The sequence below is a fragment of the Myxocyprinus asiaticus genome, chromosome 15 (assembly GCF_019703515.2).
Source record: "Myxocyprinus asiaticus isolate MX2 ecotype Aquarium Trade chromosome 15, UBuf_Myxa_2, whole genome shotgun sequence".
Lineage (NCBI taxonomy): Eukaryota > Metazoa > Chordata > Actinopteri > Cypriniformes > Catostomidae > Myxocyprinus > Myxocyprinus asiaticus.
Window position 1 is genome coordinate 19,786,830 of NC_059358.1, and position 24,375 is coordinate 19,811,204.

The 24,375-nt window shown below is 38.2% G+C and overlaps 1 protein-coding gene across 7 annotated transcripts in view; it reads right to left on the bottom strand.

Moving 5' to 3' along the window:
* LOC127452596 (semaphorin-6D-like) overlaps nucleotides 1–24,375 on the bottom strand; it is a 206,965-nt gene that overhangs the window by 56,707 nt on the left and 125,883 nt on the right. For 6 of the 7 annotated variants that reach the window (XM_051718187.1, XM_051718181.1, XM_051718182.1 and 3 more), the window contains 5 exons: nucleotides 18,334–18,530; nucleotides 10,318–10,432; nucleotides 9,726–9,783; nucleotides 7,817–7,873; nucleotides 6,649–6,750 (listed from right to left, as the gene is read on the bottom strand). In XM_051718187.1, coding sequence (XP_051574147.1) covers nucleotides 6,649–6,750; nucleotides 7,817–7,873; nucleotides 9,726–9,783; nucleotides 10,318–10,432; nucleotides 18,334–18,472 — 471 coding nt within the window. In that variant the 5' untranslated portion in view covers nucleotides 18,473–18,530. Of the gene's footprint in view, nucleotides 1–6,648; nucleotides 6,751–7,676; nucleotides 7,718–7,816; nucleotides 7,874–9,725; nucleotides 9,784–10,317; nucleotides 10,433–18,333; nucleotides 18,531–24,375 lie in introns of those variants that run through there. The other variant, XM_051718186.1, reaches the window with a different exon arrangement.

The following is a 24,375-nucleotide window of genomic DNA, read 5'->3' on the forward strand; positions in this document are numbered from 1 at the left end:
ACACCCCAAGCCTCCCTCAAAATGATATATACTATGATGTGGTAGTGATGCTTGCCTTAGCAAGCACCACAGAGTTAAACGGTTTAAAAAAAATGGATAGTTCTGACTCTAAATTCTGATTCCGGATGAGCCTTGTTTAAAGGTGTTATTTAAAGCATTACACACCTATGACAGCACATTAAATATTAATGTGTGAAGTTGCTACATTGCTTAGAAACCCTAAACAGCCTACAGTTAGGCTGATGAATCATATTACGTGATGGAATTTTCAAATAATATTAAAAAGTGTAGGTATTTATTGAACATCGGTGTATTTTATAATATTACTGTTGCCACTGTTTTCTGAAAGCAATGAGTCATTCCTTGCTTTGTGCTACAGTGATTTTTTACCACAGTTAAGAGTTTATTTAGGACATCCACTACCTGTGGTAAAATCACTGTAAAGCACAGCCTCTCATAAAGCTTATAGCTTTATAAAAGACCACATTTACATGCACTAAGAAAACGGTTTATTCCAGGGTTTTTGCAGAAAGCAGCATTCTGAAACGTCATGTAAACTAGAATGCCATTTTCTTTACGCCATTTCAGGGATTAAGAGACAGAAGTTTACCACACCTAGGTTTCTTCTTAATGTGGCCATGTAAATGCATAAGCAGCATTCTAATTGTTTTTGGAGGAAACAAACATCATAGGATGGGGCCCAACAACATGTCAACACGGTGGAAAGAATTCAACATTTCTGGGAGTACAGTGGGAAAATCACATCCACTATAAACTATCCCCATTTATACACACCAATGTAAAATATCGACTGTCCCTCACGTTCGCGTATGTGCTCATACCTTTGGGGAATCCTGGAGATTTATGTAAGAAGGAACCCCACTACTGCAGCACAATTCTGCTGCAGGTCGCGATGGAAAGTTTGAAGTCTTCCTCTGATCCCATGTCTGTTATTTATACGAGCGTTGCAGGGAAATTACGTAGGGAAATACGCAGACCGAGCTGCATGTATACGAGAGTAAAGAGAAAGCCGCTAACATAGCTCATGTAAACCAATACACAGATTTCGAGCCTTAAGCAGCTTTCTCGTGATAAATGGCTTTCTGGTGTCCATGTAAACGTAGTCAATGTTTTGCCATTCTCTCCTCTTTTTATTAGGGTTTAGGTCAATTCTATTTCTATTAAGAAAACTACAATGATTTATGGCCAGAGAAACAAACACACATAAGTTTGTTTTTCCATCCTTGTGGGGACTCTCCACTGACTTCTGTAGTTTTAATACAGAGCTATTTTTACATTTAACATTTTTATTAAGACATTATTTTGTATGTTTACCAAGCCATTTCCCTCATGGAAACTGTTGGCTGGAACTAACAAAGTCAAATATTTCAGGCTTGACTATCTTTCTGGGATACATCTATAGAGCTGTTTAGATGTTCATCCTTTCACTGAATTCAATAGAAACCACTCCGTTGCTGTTCCTGCCCTAACTCTCCTCTACTTGTTGTGAGCTACAGGGCAGTGTAAGTGCTGGTGAGCTTCAGCAGGTTCAGCAGGTGCTAATCCAGTGGGGATGACACACAATGCGACCCTGAATACCAGAATGCCCATAGGATCTCTCAGCAGTAATGCACTGCTAAATGCGTGTTTATGTGCGTGTAATCCAGCAGTCTTTGTGAGGGCTCCTCCAGCCCTGTAGTGTGAATATCTGTGGATTTGTACGCATGCTTGTGTGTGTCACTCAACAGAGGCAGTTAGCATGCTGTTTTTCTGTGAAAAGCACAGGTCGCTAGCTTCTGTTGTGTTTCTGACTAATGAGAGAATCTGGCACACCGTTCACACCTCCAGTTCTCAAAGACGAACAAAAGAAAACAGCCATGTAACACACACCACCCACCGGTCCACAAACGTTTATACAACACTGCAGACAAGCTCCCAAAATTATGCACAAAAACCACCAACCAGCACTCAAAACATACGCTAAACACCATTAAGGAGCTGTGATAAACCTCTGCAAACTGACTACAGACCCAACACTCATACATAAAAGGGGACATATCATGGACATGGGATTGCTCCGTTTAATTTATTGAAATGAAGTGTTTGATTTTAAGGACATTTTTGAAGACATTTTGTATGATAAACAATTTTGGTAATGTGCTGGGTCACCACTTGATGTGCAATGTAAAATGTTGGTTGTGAAGAATTTCTTTTTTTTCCTTATAAACACCCACGTTTATGTATAAACGCCTTTCCAGTATTCATCAACTTAACCCATCTTGGCGATCGACAGTGTGAACTATGTCAATATGGGCAGGTTAGCCAAATATTCCAAAGGAATTTACACAGTCTTATACTGTACAGTAGGTAATGTCAAAGACAGGGTGTAAAATGGTCACGAAAAAACTTTTAAAAATGACAACTCGACTAACATAATATGTGGCCTTTAAGGAAAAATTTTAAATGCAGCAAAGGTCTAGGATATGGCACCTTTAACTTGAGACCCGAAGAGTCTACAAATGAACAAAAACATCTACATCTACAACCTCTCCTCCACCTCTCCATGCAGTTTTCCAAAATTCTCTCCACATCTAATGTGTAAGTTCTGGATGAGAATGAAGGAATGCGTGAGGATATGTGGCAGAGGAACTGAGTGACAAGATTTGCACGTTGTGACATATCTATCCTCTCCAGGGCTGTAAAAGACTGCAAAAAATGAGATGGTGAGCAAGCAAGACAGACTGAGAGAGAGAGAGAGAGAGAGAGAGAGGAAAGAGAGGGATGGGGAAGTAAGATGCCTTCAGGGTAAGGTGCATAAATCGGGATCTCCAAAGAGCCTCAAACGGAAAAAGTTGAGAGCGGAGACTCATCTGTGAGTTTAACTGACTCCCTGCTGGCCTCCTCCGAAGTTGAGTCAGATTTACATCCACACTGTTGCACTCAAAAAAAAAAAAAAAAAAAACACATGGGCGCACACACACATTAAATCATACACAACCGCTCAGGCACAATTCTCCTGATGTTGACGACAAACCATCAGTCACAGGACAGCCCTGAGTCCCCATCAAACTACATATCATTGAAAATAAACCCAGAAATGTCCAAAATACTGTGCCAAATGTGTGTGGAGGAAAACTAACATTTGGAAATCATTTTTAAAGAACAAAAAGCAATAAATAAATAAGTCACTGGAACGCACAGACTCCAGTGGCTTTTTGCTTTTACAAAATTATAGAGCAGCAATATGATAAAAGATACCCATGTTCAATAAACAGTTAAATGAAAAATAATACTTCCATCTAATAATATAGTTCTTTATCTTAACTGTGGGATTTGCCAAACAATGTAGCAATTCACATTTAGACTTTTATCAGTATGTGTTTACACTGTGTATTAAACCCAAGACTTTAGTGTTGCTAGCATCATGCTCAACCAGTTGAGCTACAGGAACATCATCTCATTTAAAGGAATATTCTGGGTTCAATATAAATTAAGCTCAATGAACAGTATTTGTGGCATAATATTGATTACCACAAAAAATGTAAAAAAATTATTTTAAAAAGGCAAAAATCTGGGTTACATTTAGGCACATACAACGGAAGTGGATGAGGCCAATTTTTGAAGTTTTTTTTTTTCTCCCAATTTGGAATGCCCAATTCTCAATGCGCTTTTAAGTCCTTGTGGTCGCGTAGTGATTCGCCTCAGTCTGAGACCGTCAACCCGCGCATCTTATCACGTGGCTTGTTGAGCGCGTTGCCACAGAGACATGGCGCGTGTGGAGGCTTCACACCATCCACCGCAGCAACCATGCTCAACTCACCACGCGCCCCACCGAAAACTAACCACATTATAGCGACCACGAGGAGGTTACCCCATGTGACACTACCTTCCCTAGTAACCGGGCCAATTTGGTTGCTTAGGAGACCTGGCTGGAGTCACTCAGCACGCCTTGGGATTCGAACTAGCGAACTCCAGGGGTGGTAGCCAGTGTATTTTACCACTGAGCTACCCAGGCCCCCCAATTTTTGAATGTTAAAATAATCACTTTTCAAAAGTATAGCCACAAGACAGTTGAAGTCAGAAGTTTATATACACCTTAGCCAAATACATTTAAACTCAGTTTTTCACAATTCCTGACATTTAATCGTAGAAAACATTCCCTGTCTTAGTTCAGTTAGGATAACTATTTTATTTTAAGAATGTGAAATAATAGTAGAGAGAATTATTTATTTCAGCTTTTATTTCTTTCATCACATTCCCAGTGGGTGAGAAGTTTACATACACTTTGTTAGTATTTGGTAGCATTGCCTTTAAACTGTTTAACTTGGGTCAAACTTTTGGGTAGCCTTCCACAAGCTTCTCACAATAAGTTGCTGGAATTTTGGCCCATTCCTCCAGACAGAACTGGTGTAACTGAGTCAGGTTTGTAGGCCTCCTTGCTCGCACACATTTTTTCAGTTCTCCCCACAAATTTTGGGGAGAAAAATATGGTTTTCCTCCAACCATAACAATGGTCATAATGGCCAAACAGTTCAATTTTTGTTTCATTAAACCAGAGGACATTTCTCCAAAAAGAAAGATCTTTGTCCCCATGTGCACTTCCAAACTGTAGCCTGGCTTTTTTATGGCAGTTTTGGAGCAGTGGCTTCTTCCTTGCCGAGCAGCCTTTCAGGTTATGTTGATATAGGACTCGTTTTACTGTGGATATATATACTTGTCCACCTGTTTCCTCCAGCATCTTCACAAGGTCCTTTGCTGTTGTTCTGGGATTGATTTGCACCAAACTACATTCATCTCTAGGAGACAGAATGTTTCACCTTCCTGAGTGGTCTGATGGCTGCGTGGTCCCATGGTGTTTATATTTGCGTACTATTGTTTGTACAGATGAACGTGGTACCTTCAGGCATTTAGAAATTGCTCCTAAGGATGAACCAGACATGTGGAGGTCCACAATGTTTTTTTTCTGAGGTCTTGGCTGATTTCTTTTGATTTTCCCATGATGTCAAGCAAAGAGGCACTGAGTTTGAAGGTAGGCTTTTAAAATACATCCACAGGTACACTTCCAGTTGACTCAAATCAGCCAATTAGCCTATCAGAAGCTAATTGCCTAAAAAAATCATTTTTGACATCATTTTCTGGAATATTCCAAGCTGCTTAAAGGCACAGTTAAATTAGTGTATGTAAACTTCTGACCCACTGGAATTGTGATTTAGTCAATTAAAAGTGAAACAATCTGTCTGTAAACAATTGTTGGAAAAATTACTCTAGTCATGCACAAAGTAGATGTCCTAAACGACTTGCCAAAACTATAGTTTGCTAATATGAAATCTGTGGAATGGTTAAAAATGAGTTTTAATGGCTTCAACCAAAGTGTATGTAAACTTCTGACTTCAACTGTAAACAACATACATGTAAACATAATTTAAGTGTGATAAAATCACTTAGTAGCCTTTTTGGTGTAAAGTGATAGACAATTTTACAAATTTGTTGCCATGACGATGTAATGGCAATGAACACTAAAACCCTAAAATGACTGTAAAAATGACAATTTAAACGACTTTGCAGCTCAAATAATACATGAGTTTTAACAGAAGAATTAATGTAAATGCTTTATAACATCATAAGATTACAATTTCTGCCTTTAAACCCTCTAAACATTTGGTCCCATTCACTTCCATTTTAAGTGCCTCACTGTAACCTTGATTTTTGCTTTTTCTTTTTTTTAAAGAAAAGAAGGGACAAGTTCAAATTAGTGGGACGAGTTTAAATTAGTTTTTGTGGTAATCAACATTATGCAACAAATGCTGTCGATTGATCTTAACGTGTATTGAACCTGGAATATTCTTTAATTTGGTGCATTAATATAGAATGTACTCACAAGTGTGCATTTATAGTCCTTTTAAATGTTTATATTTTACAATAAGAATTTACTATCCGTTTACTTAAAATAAAAAAATCTGTTTTATTCTTAAAATAAATGGCATTTGAAATGCATTTAACTTTGATAATGTGACATATTACTAAGTGAAACAAAATATTTAATGATATAACGTAGTGTGGGACTTGCGGGACCATGAACCACACTATACTGTATATATCAACACATATACACTACCACACTTGTAACTGTATGGTCACACAAAATGCCAACAACAAAAACACACCATCCTCACACACACACCAACATACAGCAAATCACTGACACAGGCACTCACCTACACACTTAAATGCATTAACACAGATGACTCTTTGTAACTGCTGTAAAATTGAGGACATTCTCCTCCGCTATGCTTAGTTTAGCAAGCTGCCATCATTGGTGGGAGAACACGGACTCCCTCAAAGCAAATTCAGGTTTTAACTGAAAGCAGTGTGTAAACAGGTGTTATAGGATATGATTTCATTTCTGACAGGCTCCAGGAGGTCTTTACACAGTATATGTTTATGACCAGGCTTAATATTCAAATAGATATTAGAGGTGATACATTTTAGGTAAATTTGTGCATTAATTTAGGCTGTCTGTTTGATTCTTAAAGGGAGGTTTTAGAAATCTATACAGTTCTAAATGGTGGTGTTCACTGCATTTAAGTGTGTGTACAAATGTGTGTGTGTGTGTGTGTGTGTGTGTGTGACAAAAAAGACTCAGCATACCTTGTAATTGCGACAGGTGGGGTTGAATGCATTTGTTCCACATGCAAAGAGAGTTTCATCGTTACGTGGTACCAGCACTTTGATGTAGTTGTAACACTCATCCTGTGAGAGGCAAGACACTGGCTTTTACTCACAACATATCATATAGGATATATATATATATATAGGATAACTCCTGCCAACTTTCTCACACAGACACACTCATTCACATCACACACAGAATTACCATAATCTCTATGCTGAGCTCCCAGGATCTGACTCACTCACTGCAACTCAGGGGCGAATACACAAGACAGTTGAGGGATTCTTGCGCGCGGTAAAAGCTGCATTCTTATTCACTATTCACACACAATCCATCTTACCCAGGTGCTAAACACACTGAAATTGTGCTCCAATGTATTTCAATTAAGTCATTGCCATTCTTTTTAGCGCAAACATGCCTCCTTTCTATGTACTGTAAATTTGGCTTATTATAGACTGCGTCTTATTCACAAAACTCAGCACTATTCGCCTGCCAATATGTACATTTTCTCTTGGAAGTGAAAATTTATTAAAATTAATTAATTGATGATCAAATGATGGAGAAAAACATTACAAGCGGACATATAAAATCCCGGTGGTGTAGTCGAGTGCAATTTCTGCATTTTCAAGAGCCGGTTTAGATTCCTGGAGCTTGAGTTCTTGAGCAATGCTGTACGGTCCCAATAATGTACATTATGCAAGACTGTGGCAGAATTCTGCATCTTCCACAACACTCAGAACCGACATGCAAGATCTGGAATAAAGTCATGCAAATTGTTTTCAGCACTAAATATGTGGACGTGTTTGCACTGTTACCTGATTTGCATAATCCCTTCAGTGAATCGGGTGTTTAAAAAAAAACAGACACTGTGTCCAAATAAATGGTGCCACCAGTGGCAGCACTTCATTCTTAGTGAATTCCCTCTCAGTCTTTAAAATCAACAATGCCATTGTAAAGTTTCTGTGTGTTGACACATGTACATGTATGTACATATGTGTATACTTACAGCAACCTGTGGGACTCACGCAAGCACGTAACCTCAAACACAACACCTACTGAATTCTACAACACAATCAGAGAGAGGGATAGAGAGAAATAAAGAGAGAGAGAGAGAGAGAGAGAGGAGTAAAAGGCATGTTTACTCACGCTGTTTTTCCCCCTGACTGTGCATTTCTCCACATCCTTTGTCTTCCATGTCAGTTTCTGCCACAAAAACAAACACACACACAAAAATGGTGTCATTCCTATTCACAACAGTTGGAGTGAGTTACAAATCTCATTTACTTCAATAAGCATCACAAATAATAAACAAAAATATTATGGGGGGGGGGGGGGGGGTGTAAGAGAGACTGAGAAGTCTGAGCAACAAAGAGAGAGATCCATCAGACTGTTAACAAGCTGTGGGATGTGTATTTGAGAGTATGTGTGTTTGTAAGCAGGTGCATATGGCAAGGTGGTTGCTGGTGTCAATAGGTCAAGCTGCATTACAGTGATTTACTGGACTGGCCCCTGTCAGCCCACCCAGCAGGAACACAAGGCAATAAACACCACATACCATGACAAACCTAAAAACAACCCTGTCACAAACAAAACTATTTACTGCAGTGATATCTGATGTCTTACTCATAATAGTTAAGATGTTAATGTCACAGAGAGACCCAGAGGAAAACAGAGAGAAAGAGACTAAGCAATCTTTTTGCATAATCAGACTGTTTCATCAAGACTATTACATTTGACATGACTGCTGTCATATTAACAGCATACCATGGAAAACAGGCTCTTTTGAAATACTTTAGCTTTCAGAACTCAAAACTCCCTCAACATTTATCCTGCTGAAGAAAAACATCTTAAACCAGCCTAAACTGGTTTAAGCTGGTCAGGCTGGTCTAGTTTGTTGGTTTTAGAGGGTATTTGGGCACTGGTCAGTTGGCCAGGCTGGTAGATCAGAAATAACAGCTGAAGGCCAGATTGGTCAGGCTGGGAGACCAGTTTAAAAGGCTGATGACACACATTTTTTTCAATTATTTTAATATGTTCCTTGAGGTACACTTATAATATTTTGCACAAAAAACAGTCATATACTTGTTAAACATGATCATTCTCCACCCTCATTCTGACCCTCTGTCAGAAATGCTCGGTTTTGGTGAGGCTTCTCCTTTAAGGCTTGACAGTAAATACCCATTGCTATGATTGGCTCGCTGCTCTTGACTGACCTGCTCTCTCATTGGCATCTCACTTCTCACTACTACTGTGCTATAGATGTGATAGGGTAAAGTAGGCGTTGATGTGCTGTTGTAGAGGCAGTCAGATGCAAATGTATACCACAGTGTGACATCATAATGTGGAAGAAGTAGAGAACGAGTTGTTTTGGCAGCTTGGCTTTAACAAATACTCTTTTTGAAGTGAGGAAGAAGTTTTGAGTTCTCAAAGTTACAGTATGTTTTTATGGTACAATTAACTCTTACCTGTGAAAAATTAACAAAAAAATTAATTCTTCATGGCATGACCCCTTTAAACCAGCTAAGACCAGCAAACCACATTAGACTGGTGTGTAAAGACTTTGCAAACAGACTGGTATTAAAGGATGAGACATTGGCGAATACACTGGACCAGAAAGCAAACCTGCAACCTGTGAGTGAGTGTTGTCACTCATTTCATAAGCAACAAGCTCAGCTAATCATAATATACTGTAGCTCAATTACAGAAAGACATTCTAAAGGTATGGTAGCAAAAACAGCCTGTTTAGTTCTACGTGTCAGACAGAGGGTAGAAAATTGTTGGGTACAACAAAATAACTAATGTTTTTGATGCAAAGACCTTGACTAACATTATAAGTGGACCTCAGGGAAAAATATAAAATGCTACAGAAGTGTAGAATATGTTTTTTTTAAAGCCACTATAAAGAGATTTGCTCACTTGATAAATTAGATTTCCAAATGGTCCTTCCCCAAAGACAATTTAAAGTAAATATTCCAACATCGTAAACTTCAGTAATGTGAGAAAGAATAACACTTTATATAACTGATAAAGGAAGTTGAGAGAAAGGTGAGTTTACCTGTTGGGGGTAGATACGCTCAGTTGAAGCACTGAGGTTAATGGCAAAAACATGATCTCTACAGAGAGAGAGAGGGACAGAAAGACAGAGAGAGAGATATGAGATGAGTGAGATGTATGCCAATAGTCTCATTTCAACTTGAGAATTGTTTGAGCAATTGAGTTTCTTTTTTTTTTTTTTTTTTTTTTGCTGTTCATTTCAATAAATAACAATACCATACCAATAACACTTTGAGTTGAATTGACAGGGGCAGAGGACAGTAGAAATGGGGGGGGGGGGGGGGGTTGGGCTAAGAGAGGTGACAGGGACTGAGCGAGCAAGCAGCCATCTGTCTGCAATCCAAGTCTGAATAAGACTGATTGGGCCAATCACACAACCCTTATCTTTAGTGTGTGGGTCTTATCACTGCAGTCATCTGGAGAAACAACCCTAGTGTGTAAGGAACAGGAGGTCTGGAATTCACAGCCAATGTTGCATCTAGAATCTTTTAAGATTTGTGTAGCTGTGGTGTTCTGTGCGTTGGTGCAGGGGGTGTGTGTGTGTGTGTGTGTGTGTGTGTGTGTGTGTATATATGTGTATGTCTGTGTGATACCTGGCTGCAATATAGAGCATGTGGTTAATCCGCAGCATCCTTTGAAAATCCAGCCCCAGTCTGGCAGTGTCATTATCTGACATGTTCCCCTGGAAACTGGGGTACAGGTAGGTGCCTGTATGATGGGTTAGAAAAGACTGGGTTAGAATCAACTAGAGACTTTTCAGTCTTTACCATTTTGGTGTCAATGATGCAGGTGAACTAGTTCTAATTAAAGCTGAAATGTGTAACTTTTTCGACGTTAAAATACTTTCTCCTATCCTTGTTTTTGCAGAGACAAATATAAGTAAGCCATTTGTAAGTTAATTTCTTCAAAAACTCTAAACACTGAATCTCTGTGGCACTGTCAAAATATTACTCTTTTTGTTTGAGTGCCCCGACCGCCACTAAAACAATTCTTTATCTTTTAAAAAAAAGTCTGATGGAAATCAGTCCCATTTTTTGCAAAGTCAGACTAACAAACCTAAATAATGCGCATGGAGCCTGGCTCCGTCCAGCATGTAAAAACATTAATTGGACTGCAATTGACGATGTGTATTCCCGGCACTTCCTCAGCTGGCGTCCCTCCTTGTGTTATGCATACTTGGACAGACAAATTGTAGCTCATTATAACTGAACATGCAAATGGAAGTTAGAAACTTGAGCTTTAACTGCAATTCAGTAACAGCACAACATATTAAAAAGAACATTTTAATAATAAAACTCTGAGAGGTCAGTGCCGTAGCCTAGTGGTTATTAGCTGTGGTGCTCATGCAGGAGATTTGAACCAGCCTGCATCTTTTAACAATCCCATTCCCCCTCTCTTTCCAATAATCCAATTGTGTCTCTATAAATATTCTAACAAAAGAAATAGTGATTCATATTAAAGACCTCATTTTACAGCAGGCTTTGTTGATGTTTAGGTGTCATTATATTCTCAGCACTAACAAGGCAGACATGGTTTTCAAATTAATCTTATTTACAGTTATAAAGATGCATTTCTAGCAAAATGTCAAAGAGTTACTTTGCAATGTTCTTCTTTCAGTGGCTGAGTTGGCCAAACAACATTTTCTGACCCAGAGAAAGGTCTACAATGACCCTTTAGGGACCTTTAATTTGCAGTTCTGTATCAAAACTCTCAAATTCACAGAAGTAGCAGAGATGGAGTGACAAATATGACCCTGGGGTGGCTTTATTTTATTAAGTTTATTGCCAAGACCCTATGTAATAGCTGATTGTTATTATATGATTATAAAACTTTATATCACTAAGAATTTCTTCTGAGATTGGCAGGCCACAGATGGGCACAGCAAGGACAAATATTCAGGGACCAAAGTCAACCAAAATATAAGGGTTGAACTGTAGCAGAAACTTCACTCTCTCCTCAAAGGCACTGCCCAGGTAAACAGCATCATCTGATCTCTACAGGATCATCATTCAATAAAAATCACCAAGACTTTCTGCATCTCAATATACAGCCAGAGCCTATGAACCAGGAATATTAGAAAGAATGTGAGTAGAGAGAGAGAGAGAGATACAGTACAGTACACACATACACACACACACACACACACACACACACACACACACACACGAGAGAGAGAGAGAGAGAGAGAGAGAGAGAGAGAGAGAGAGAGAGAGAGAGAGAGAGAGAGACTTTAATCCACATAATTCTCTCAGAAAGATGATAATCACTGCAGGACTGAATTTTCTGCCAAACTGAAGTTAATATTTTTTTAGCCAAGCTGTAACAGACACACACAGTAACACCCTGTCATGTTCAAGTTCAAGTTTATTATCCCTTTGGTTTGCAGTAGAGTTTTTAAGAATACCATAAATACATAAAACTTACAATGTTTACAACCATAAAACACACCACGTATTATCAAAGAAATTTAATAAAACAATAATAATAAAACAAATACTACCCCAATTCCACTATTTATTCTGCAAGTTCAACATTCTAATCGCTATTGGAATGAAGGAGTTTCCAGCTCTTTTGAATGTATCCTGAGACCTCTAAAACGCTGACCAGAGGGCATCAATTCAAACTGACCAGTAAGGGGGTGGTCAGGGCAATTTAAAATGGCCTCCGCCTTCCTTAAGACCTGCCTATCAAAAATGACTGACAACTGTGTCTGTCTCACCCCAATAAACTTACTGGCAGCATTAACCAATGTCTGCAATCTGTTTCTGTTTCCAAGACTCAGTTGACCAAACCAAGGCACCATGCAAAATGTTAACACAGATTCAATACTACTACTACTTCTTCTTTCGGCTGCTCCCATTAGGGGTCGCCACAGCAGACCATCAGTGATCAACACAGATTCAGTACAATTATGATAAAAATAAAGACATCATTTTTTCCACAAACATTAAAATTATTCGATCACAGTCCCCAGATATTTGAAGTTATCCACCAGATCAACAACCTTCCCTTTAATAATTGTGGGCTTTGGAACAGGTACACACTTTCTAAAATCAATAACCATGTCCTTGGTTTTTAAAACATTTAATTCTAAATGGTGTATGTCACACCAAGACACAAAATCATCCAATATAGCGCCATGCCCATCTTCCCCTTATTTCAATAAACTCACAATGACACAGTCATCAGTAAACTTTATAATATTCCCATTATCATAATGGCTATCTACATCAGATGCATCCAATATGTGACAGCTTGATGCTGTCCACACTGGAACCGTCGAGGTGAACATGCATTCTAAATGACGTGCAGATAGCATCTACCAATCAGCTTTGAGCTCGAGTAGACTTCAGCAACGGTTAAATAGGTGACCTGTATCCTACTTTATTTTCCACTGGTATTAACATTTACTTATTATTATAGTATTCAGGGCTGGGTATCACCAGCTACTGTTCCTCATGATAAGAAGATCATGACAAACATTGTGATCTGCCTCTTCATAAATTGTCCTGTAGGAAATTCTATGAATGCACACATGAATAAGGATCTACGGCACTGATACAATTTTGTGAGAAACAGAATCACGATTAATCACTATATGATCGCATTAGAAAGGCCCTACATGGATTTAAAGGAATATCCTGGGTTCAGTACTGGGTTCAAAAAGTTAAGCTCAGTCGACAGTATTTGTGGCATAATGTTGCATACCACAAAAATTGATTTCAACTTGTCCCTCCTTTTCTTAAAAATAAAAGTCTGGGTTACAGTGAGGCACTTACAGTAGAAGTGAACGGGGCCAATCCATAAACGTAAAAATACTCACTGTTTCAAAAGTATAGCCAAAAGACGTAAACAGACATGCCAGTTAACATGATTTCAGAGTGATAAAATCTCTTACTAACCTTTTCCGTGTAAAGTTATATCCAATTTTACAACTTTGTTGTCATGACGATGCAATGCTATAAACCCTGTAATCCCAGTAAACAACTTTACAGCTAAAATAATATGAGTTTTAACAATAGAATCAATGTACTGTATGTGCTTTTATAAAATTATAAGCTTCACATTTCTGCCTTCAAACTCTCCAAAAACTGGCCCCATTCACTTCCATTGTAAGTGCCTCACTGTACCCCGATTTGTCTTTCTTTTTTTTTTTTTTTTTAAAGAAGAGGGATGGGCCAAAATAATTTTTTGTGGTAATCAATCAACATTATGCCACAAATACTGTCAAATGGGCAGAGGTGGGTAGTAACACGCTACATTTACTCCATTACATTTACTTAAGTACGTTTTTTGAAAAAAAAAAAAAAAAATACTTTTATGAGTATGTTTTATGGTGGGTACTTTTCACTCAAGTAAATTTCTGATGAAAAAAATACTTTTACTTCTTACAATGGGTAGCGTTCCTGTCGTTACATTACTGGTTTTAATTTAGTAAGTGGTAATAAATGCGCAATTTATTGAAATTTTTGAATGGGACTCTTATGACAGCGGAACTTCACAGCTACACGCTGTTATATGAGTCGCGTTCAACACTACAGCAGCAAGTGCGCAAAACAAACATTTCTTCAAAGATATATTTCAAGACTAAAATTGGAGCTCCAACTTAAGAAAACACGGTGAGGTAAGTTTTAGAGATTGTGATGATGTGGGCTTGTCTGTATCATGGTGATACTCATTCGTTTTCAGCGTGAATCTGTAACTGTGACCTCAGTTTCTAAGTTTACACTTTTATATCAGAGCTGCAACATATCAGTGCCTACTGTATAAATCCTTGTAAACATCCAAGTTAAGTGCAAATGTTTTGCCCTCTATCGTGATTGTGAGCATTTCTGCACGTGCACAGCATTTGACAGATGCAGACGGCTTTGTCTTATGGACAAAAAGCTTCCAAACACAGAGATAAGGTGCAATTTACCCATAGTGTACAGAACTAATTATCTAAATTGTTTCGACACTGACAATGCTGGAACTACAACTGAACTAAATTCACACAGGACGTAAAAAGTTGTGAAATAATGACAAGGCATGAATAAAGCATGATCTTTCTTCAGTGTATAATTAAACTTTATATATAATTTGGAACTGTGTGACATTGTTCACGTTTTTCACCGTAATAATTACTAGAAAAAGGTTTCCATACTTCTCTTCTAATTGACAGATTCGTCCAAATCTGAGAAGCATCCTTAAGTGATAGTTCAGCCTTAAATTAATATTATATCATCATTTCCCTGCCCTCATGTTCTTCAAACCCTGTGAAATTTTCTGTATTCTGTGGAACCCAAAATATGTTAGACAGAATGTTAGAGACTGACAGCTTGTCACCATTCACTTTCAAAATATTGAGGGAAAAATACATGCTGTGAAAATAAATGATGATTAAGGATAACATTCTGTCTAACATCTCCTTAAAGGAATAATTACAATTGAAAATTCTCACATCATTTACTCACCCTCATGCCATCCCAGATGTGTATGTTTTTTGTTTTTTTTCTTCTGCTGAACACAAAGATTTTTAGAAGAATATTTCAGCTCTGTTGGTTCATAGAATGCAAGTAAATAGGAACCAAAACTTTGAAGCTCAGAAAGCACATAAAGGCAACATTAAAGGAATTCAAATGACACTGGTTCAATCTGTCTTTAGAAGGGATATAATTGTGGGTGAGAAACAGATCAATATTTAAATCCTTTTTTACTACTAAATCTCCACTTTCTCATTCTTTGCCACCTACTGGGCAGGGAGGAGAATTAATAGGAAAAAAAAGGACTTTATATATTATAAATTTATATATATTCATTTGTTTCTCACCCACACCTATCATATTGCTTCTGAAAAATCACTGGAGTCATATGAATTACTTTTATGCTGCATTTATGTGCTTTTTAGAGCTTCAACGTTCTGGTCACCATTCACTTGCATTGTATGGACCAACAGAGCTGAGATATTCTTCTAAAAATCTCAATTTGTGTTCTGCAGAAGAAAGAAAGTCATACATATCTGGGATGGCATGAGAGTGAGAAAATTAGGTCATTTTAATTTTTTGGTGAACCTTCCCTTTAATTTGATGCATGGAAGAAATTAGTCATATGGGTTTGGAACAGCATGCTGGTGAATGATGACAATTTCCATTAATAACAGTTATATAAATATTATTATTAATAATAATAATCATTCTGTAATGCATGTTAAATATGTATCATGTACTGGAATATAGGAGAGTAAACATCAATTACGTTATATGTGTAAGTAACTAGTTACTCACTACTTGAGTATTCTTTTTACTGGATACTTTCTCAATTGAGTAATGTTTAACATTATTACTTCTACTTGAGTAATTTTTTTTTTTTTTTTTTTTTTTAAGTAATTGTACTTTTACTTGAGTAAAGTTTTTGGCTACTCTACCCACCTCTGCGAATGGGCTTATCTTGTACTGAATCCAGAATATTCCTTTAATGAAAACTGTAAAAGTGAATTTGGTTAATGAACTTAAGAATCCAGTTCTCCCCTAAACAATCCATCTTTGTGTGAACAGAATTAGGCATTCAGAAGAGGAGTGACAACTACATTTAGCTGCAGTGTGAAAATGGTCACAGTCATCTCCAAATGGGTTTAAAGGTAACAATGTTTAAAGGCTCCTGCACAGAGCAAAGTTTCAAAATGTAGAAGTACACATACACACACAAGCATACAAGCCGCACACACAGGTGGAAATGGTTGATAAATGGGTCTCATTACTCATGTGATGTTCCTGTTGGAGAGCTCTATTAGTCCAGCTATCTGTACCAATGGCTCTGAAGCTCAGTATCTCAGTTTGATCCACTGGAGGAAGACTCTCTCCTCCTCTTCCTCCTCTCTCAGATATGGACTAGTGATTCAGCAGAACAAAGAGCCTTGCAGACGTCAGGTACCTGCTCAAACATGACCTCATGAACCAGCCTTGACTGTCATGTGACATCCACCATGCTGAGTATTTTTTTTTCTTTGTGGTATTTTTGCATTTTTTAAAGACCCATGCTTACCCCCATTGCTTGGCAAGTACAGTTTTCTTTCCTGTGTAATAATTAATTGATAACTAATTCTTTACATCTCTAAATTGCTTTTCTAGACACTCAAAGTGCTTAACATAGTAGCGAGAGAATGTCCTCAACCACCACCAGTGTGCAGGAGGGGCATTCTAATTCTAGAGAGCATTTGATTAGACAGAAATCTGTGTAGTGTGAGTCATCAATTGGTCCATTTTCCTGGAGGAGGAAGACTGTATTTTTTAAATGTGTATACCTGCTTAAAGTTAAAAGCATCAACTTTTAGGAGTACACTGCACAAAGATGGCTTCGAAGCTAATAAACATGGACTAAAAGCCATAAAACTCAATTTTTACTAGCAACTCGAAGGTCATGGATTCAATTCCCAGGGAACACACAAACTAATCATTTGAATGCACTGTAAGTCACATTGGATAAAAGCGTCTGCAAATGCATACATGTAAATGTAAATGTTGATGATGAGGAATTATGGGAAAATGAGGGAAAACTGGATCAGAAAATGTTGCGAGCTGGACTCGAGCTTACACTGTCCACATTTCCCAGCACAATTAATTGGATTTGGATAAAATTCGCCTCGGCTAAGCCACCACACCAATAAATTCACTGGATTTTAACAGAATGCTTTCTGGTTTCTTCAATAATTATTATCAATATATGGCTGGATTGTCTGTCAGTATAATGAAGGAGTTCTCCTCTTCTCAATATCAACATAAAGCACTAACACATCTATCACACCTAATTTGCAATTGAGTAGGCCTCTCCACACCCTGCTGTTTGCTTCATGACCAAGATAGATTAATTTGTATTTGGAAAATTAGAAACAAGTTCACAGCAGCTTTGAGTTCTCTCAGACCCAGTGGGTCTGGAAGATGGGGAATAGCGTGGGGAGGTAAACTGGGAGGGAGTAGATTAGAACTGGGAACAGGAAGGGGAAATAGGGATGGACTTGGCAACCGCAGCTGCTGATATACAAATTTGGTTTGTGAAATGCTTTATGTCTGCCAAGACCTGATTGCTTGGCAGGCAGTTTACTATTAAACTCTGGGTACGGTTTACTGCCTATACAGCTATAGTGTGCAAGATACAGAATTCGTAATTCAAACTGACTTTGAATTATGAAGATCTGACAAAACTACAGTTTTAAGACTCATTGTCTCCCTGAGGTTCAAAACAAATCTGCAATTAATAATTTCATTTTTATTACAGGAACTGCATAAGGTGCCGCTCAGACTGAAATGTTTCCTACACTAAATAATGCCTAAATGCAGCATAATGAATATAAGAGAACACACGTCTTGAGACACATTTTTAAGAGTGAAGAACTTTTCAACTTGACACAGCATCTAAAAAATGAGGCATTTATGCGTGAGACGGTGAAAAAAAAAAAACAGCGAGACCTGGCGCAATGGTCAAAAACTTCCATCTAGTGCATGTTTACATAAAAAACTATTTAAAAACAGTGCAGATGGATGCAAAAATGTATTCGGAATAAATGTTCCCTAACTGCGAATCAGAACTTGTGACTGAAACAGTTATTTTCAGGCATTTCGCACTTTTATACTTACATTCACTGTCGACAATTTTGATTGGCTCCAGGTCCTGAGGAAAGGGTGTGGCACCATGGCAAAGGTGCATTAGGCAGTTGAGGGTGAGTGTGAGGGTCAAGACCAAGAGGGGCCACGACCCCAAAATCACCAACCTCATTTCAGCTAGAGCATAGAACTCAGCCACACAGCATGACCCAGAGTGGACTGAACACCACCTGAAAGAGACACAGAGAGAAAGAGGGGTGATGAATATGATGGTCTTTAAAAATGGTCCCTGTGAACATGTTGAATGTTGACATGGACTTTGGACCACATTACAAACAAAGCTCGACAGTAAAGGAATGTTCCGGTTCAAGTGAAGTGAAGATCAATCGATAACACTTGTGGCATAATGTTCATTACCACAAAACATAATTTTGACTCGTCCATCGCTTATTTAAAAAAAGGAAAAATTGCGGTTACAGTAAGGCACTTACAATGGAAGTATCATAAAATCAGAGATTTAACTGCATTATTGTCTACCATAGAGATGAAACGGTATGAATATATCATATCATGATTATAGTGACCAAAATGATCACGGTTATCAGTACACACACACAGTCTATCTTTTATGTTGCATTTGATTATATGCAATGATCCCATGCACAATTTACATAAATACAAATGAGTCTTAAGAAGACTGATAGTAATTGCAATGAGCCCAACAACTGACATACATAGGAGTCTTGTATAGGAGTCTATAGTGTTTCTCTTGTTGGAACCCTTTTACAGCCAAGTCGACGACTGCCGGATTTTAAATGAACAAAATATGTTGGTAGGGTGACTAAACTACATAACGTGTTATCGTGTACAATGGGTGAATAAGAGTCTGCAGACACACGACGCATAAAGCAGCAGAACAACATGTAGTGTTTTTACAAGAGTAGGTCACACTGAAAGCTTCAGTTTACATTATTGACAAGCTATTAGCAAGTTAGACAGACAAACCATGACATTTTCCCCCATTCCGAAGTCCCCGCATCATGCATTGAGCTAAAAGTTAACTTACCTTGCATTCTCTATAAAGTAGTGGGTGGTGATCATGAAGATGACGCAAAGAGTTTTTTTTTCTTTTTTTTTTGTTGGGATTTTTCCCCTTTTTACACCCAATTTGGAATGCCCAAATCTCAGTGCGCTTTTAAGTCCTCGTGGTCGTGTAGTGATTCGCCTCAATCCGGGTGGCGGAGGACGAATCCCAGTTGCCTCCATGTCTGAGACCGTCAACCCGCGCATCTTATCACGTGGCTTGTTGAGCGTGTTGCCACGGAGACTTCACACCATCCACCGCGGCATCCACACTCGACTCACCACGTGCCCCACCGAGAACGAACCACATTTTAGCGACCACGAGGAGGTTACCCCATGTGACTCTACCCTCCCTACCAACCGGACCAATTTGGTTGCTTAGGAGACCTGGCTGGAGTCACTCAGCATGCCCTGGGATTCGAACTAGCGAACTCCAGGGGTGGTAGCCAGCGTCTTTTACCACTGAGCTACCCAGGCCCCCACATGACTCAAGAGATTTTAAGTATTGCCCCCTTTCGCAATGATTTTGTTGTTGTTGCATGTTTTGCAGACAGGGTGACCATATTCGATTAAGTTTCCCTCAGCACTCTTGTAAAACCCAAAATACGACCAAACTTCAGATTTGGTCCTCTTAGAAGGCTGAAAAATCTCCCGAGTGCCATCACTGCCTTCCACCATGTTTTCACACAAAACAAAAACCACACTGCATGCTGTTGCTAACTTTGGTTGATGCTGGACTATTTACCGTGAGTTTTTCAAACCGCAGTAATCAAACACGGTTTTAATGATAATTAAAATTTTAAACGTTAATACTAACCTTTGGGAATTTTACCATGGTTTATTGTGAAATCGGTAACTGTTTCATCCCTAGTCTACCAGACTATAGGGTTTATCTACATTACGTCGACATGACAGCAAAGTTGTAATATTGGATATAACTTTACCCATATAAGGTTAGTAAGCGACTTTATTACATTAAAATCATGTTAACATGTATAATGTTTATGTCTTGTGGCTAAACTTTTGAAACAGTGTGTTTTTTAACAGCTATGGACTGGCCTCATTAATTTCCATTGTAAGCACCTTACAGTGACCGCAATTCTTGCTTTTTATTCAAATAAACGAGAGACGAGACAAAATCAACATTATGCCACAAATGCTATCGACGGAGCTTCACATACTGTATACTGAACCTGGAATTTTGCTTTAAGATTTTCTAAGTACTTGTCTGTCGGACAGGTATAGCTTAGTGTTCTGAAAAAGAGCATGTGAGCAGTGCAGAATGAATGTTACAGAATGTTTGCATCAATCACCTTCATCGCATCATTTTTTTTTTCATATAATGAAAGTGAATGGTGACCGAACTTACATAACACCTCCTTTTGTGTTCCACAGAAAAAGGAAAGCTATACAGGTTTAAAACAACCTGAGTATCAGTAAATTATGACAGAATTTTCCTTTTTAGGTGAACTGTTGATTTAAGTGCACAGATATTTTTGGGGCCACAGTATGTGACTGAATGATTGTTAATGTCATTGTTAATGCAGTTTAATATTCAAGCAACCCAGTAACTCTGAGATAGACTGAAAGTGTATCTCTTATTTACACACACAACTTAATAATGGAGAAAAAGAGGTCGGGAAAAAGAGAGAGTTGGATTGAGCAAGTGAGCACAATAGGTGATATTATAATGGCCCCAGCCTGGGGGACACCTGGCTCATTGACTCAAACTGTACAGTCTTTCACAGGTGACTTACCTCAATTAACCGCAAGGGCTGCTGGGATACGGTCTCAGTCTGTCAGCTTTTACACGAGGCCAACAGGGATGAATCAAAAACTCATTTTCAGGGCGGTGCAAAAATGAAAATCTCCTGCCTCAGAGTCCTATTGAAAATGTCTCTCAGGCTGAATTATTAATAACTGCTTGAGTGTTTGTATTAGATTAATAATGGACTGGGATACTAACGTTAATGAGTTCAGCATCAGTTTATTTTTCATAATACAATGGCCTAAGGACAGAAAAAGACTGTCATTTAGTAAACAGACCTACAGGTGTCTATGAGTGTGTCTTAGAGTGGCCTTTAAAATTTAATCTTCAAAATTGATGCTTTAACGGAGTCAACATGAATACAAAGTATCATCAGTATTAATATTGGTGAATGTACATCCTGTCAGGTCTATATGATGGAACATTGTGTCTGATGGATTAGTTATGCACTTTGGGTACAGGGATAGAGCGGCACACTTCTAATACAGCATGTTCATACAATTACTAAAACACACATTCATCTTGAACTCACTGAACTAGTTCATAATGTGTGACATCATCTTCCCCAATCCTCAGCTGAAATGATAATAGGGCCTTTTTCGGATGGACACCAAACAAACAAGGCTTGTGACAGATAAGCACAATCTACTGTAAATCAGGCTGATGTCTCATGACCAAAGGAGCAAAGCTGAGGAGCAGTGTGGCTTTTCAAGGAATTGATGAAAGGGAAGAGATCATATGAAAAGAAAACTTAGGGATAAATACAGAGCAGAGAGAAGATAGGAAGAGAGAAAAGGAAAGAGTAAATATACAGTTGTGCTCAAAAGTTTGCATACCCTTGGAGAATTGGTAATATATGTACCATTTTTAAAGAAAATATAAGTGAGCAGGCAAAACACATTTCTTTTATTTCTTATGGGATTCATATTCAGCTGTAGGTTATAACGGAATGGCACAATCATAAAACAAAACATGGCAACAATGAAAAAAATGAAATGACCCGTTCAAAAGTCTGTATACCCTTAGTTCTTAATACTGTGTATTGCCCCCTTTAGCATCAATGACAGCATGCAGTCTTTTGTAATAGTTGTCTATGAGGCCCCAAATTCTTGCAGGTGGTATAGCTGCCCATTCGTCTTGGCAAAATGCCTCCAGGTCATGCAAAGTCTTTGGTCGTCTTGCATGAACTGCACGTTGGAGATCTCCCCAGAGTAGCTCGATGATATTAAGGTCAGGAGACTGTGATGGCCACTCCAGAACCTTCACCTTTTTCTGCTGTAACCACTGGAGGGTCATTGTCGTGCTGGAAAGTTAAAGAGCGTCCCATGCGCAGCTTTCGTTCAGAAGAATGCAAATTGTCTGCCATTATTTTCTGATAACATGCTGCATTCATCTTGCCATCAATTTTCACAAGATTCCCCATGCCTTTAGAGCTCACACACCCCCAAAACATCAGTGAGCCACCACCATGCTTCACAGTGAGGATGGTATTCTTTTCACTATAGGCCTTGTTGACCCCTCTCCAAACATAGCGCTTATGGTTGTGACCATAAAGCTCTATTTTGGTCTCATCACTCCAAATTACAGTGTGCCAGAAGCTGTGAGGCATGTCAAGGTGTTTTTTTGTGGCACTGGCACAGTAAAGGCTTCTTTCTGGCAACTCGACCATGCAGCTCATTTTTGTTCAAGTATCGTCGTATTGTGCTCATTGAAACCACACTGTCTTTTTCCAGAGCAGCCTCTACTTCTCCTGAGGTTACCTGTGGGTTTTTCTTTGTATTCCGAACAAATCTTCTAGCAGATGTGGCTGAAATCTTTCTTGGTCTACCTGACCTTGGCTTGGTATCAAGAGATCCCTGAATTTTCCACTTCTTAATAAGTGATTGAACAGTACTGACTGGCATTTTCAAGGCTTTGGATATCTTTTTATATCCTTTTACATCTTTATAAAGTTCCAATACCTTGTTACGTAGGTCTTTTGACAGTTCTTTTTTGCTCCCCGTGGCTCAGTATCTAGCCTGCTCAGTGCATCCACGTGAGAGCTAACAAACTCATTGACTATTTATACACAGGCACTAATTGCAATTTAAAAAGCCACAGGTGTGGGAAATTAACCTTTAACTGCGTGTGTGTCACCTTGTGTGTCTGTAACAAGGCCAAACATTCAAGGGTATTTAAACTTTTGATCAGGGCCATTTGAGTGATTTCTGTTATCATTATGATTTAAAAAGGAGCCAAACAACTATGTGATGACAAATGGCTTCATATGATCACTATCCTTAAATAAAAGACATGATTTTTGCATGATCAGTCATATTTTCAAAATCAATGCCAACATTTCACAATTTCTGCCATGGTATGCAAACTTTTGTGCACAACTGTATCATGAAAACATTTTACATTTAACCAGAGGTATGTAGAGTAGCCAAAAACTGTACTCAAGAAAAAGTACAATACCTTGAAAAAATATTTACTCAAGTAAAACTAAAAGTAATGATGATAATAACTACTTGAGTAAGAGTAAAAAAGTATTCAATTAAAAGAATCCTCAAGTAGTGAGTAACTAGTTACTTTCATATGCAACAATGGATGTTTACACCCCAATATCCCATTACACAATACACATTTAACATGTATTACAGAATAATAATAATAATAATAATATTAGTTACAGAATCACCCTGAAAATTACCATCACCACAATGCCTCACAGACAAGCTCACATTATCACAATTGCCAAAACTTACCGCAATGTGCTTTCTTAAGTTGGAGCTGCAATTCTAATCTTGAAATATCAACTTGTCTTGGTGTAAAATTAAGGCATTGCGTGAAGAAAGAAAGTGTTTGTTTGGAGCGCGTGCTGCAGCTGTAAAGTTCCACTGTTGTAAAAGTCCCTTTCAAAAATCTCTCAATAAAATACATATTTATTAACACTTCTTTAATTAAAATCAGTAACATAATGGCAAGATCGTCCCCCATTGTAACAAAGTAAAAGTAATTTTTTTCATTACAAATTTACTTGAGTAAGAGTAAAAAGAATGATGAATAATATTAAACCTATTCTTAAAAGTACAATTTCTCCAAAAATGTACTCAAGTAAGTGTAACGGAGTAAATGTAATGTCTTACTACCCAACTCTGCATTTAACAAGTAGATTTTTAAATTTTATGAAGAAAATCTGAGTGGTGCCACGATTCTAGAGTTTTGTGGGTGGTTTTCAGGTG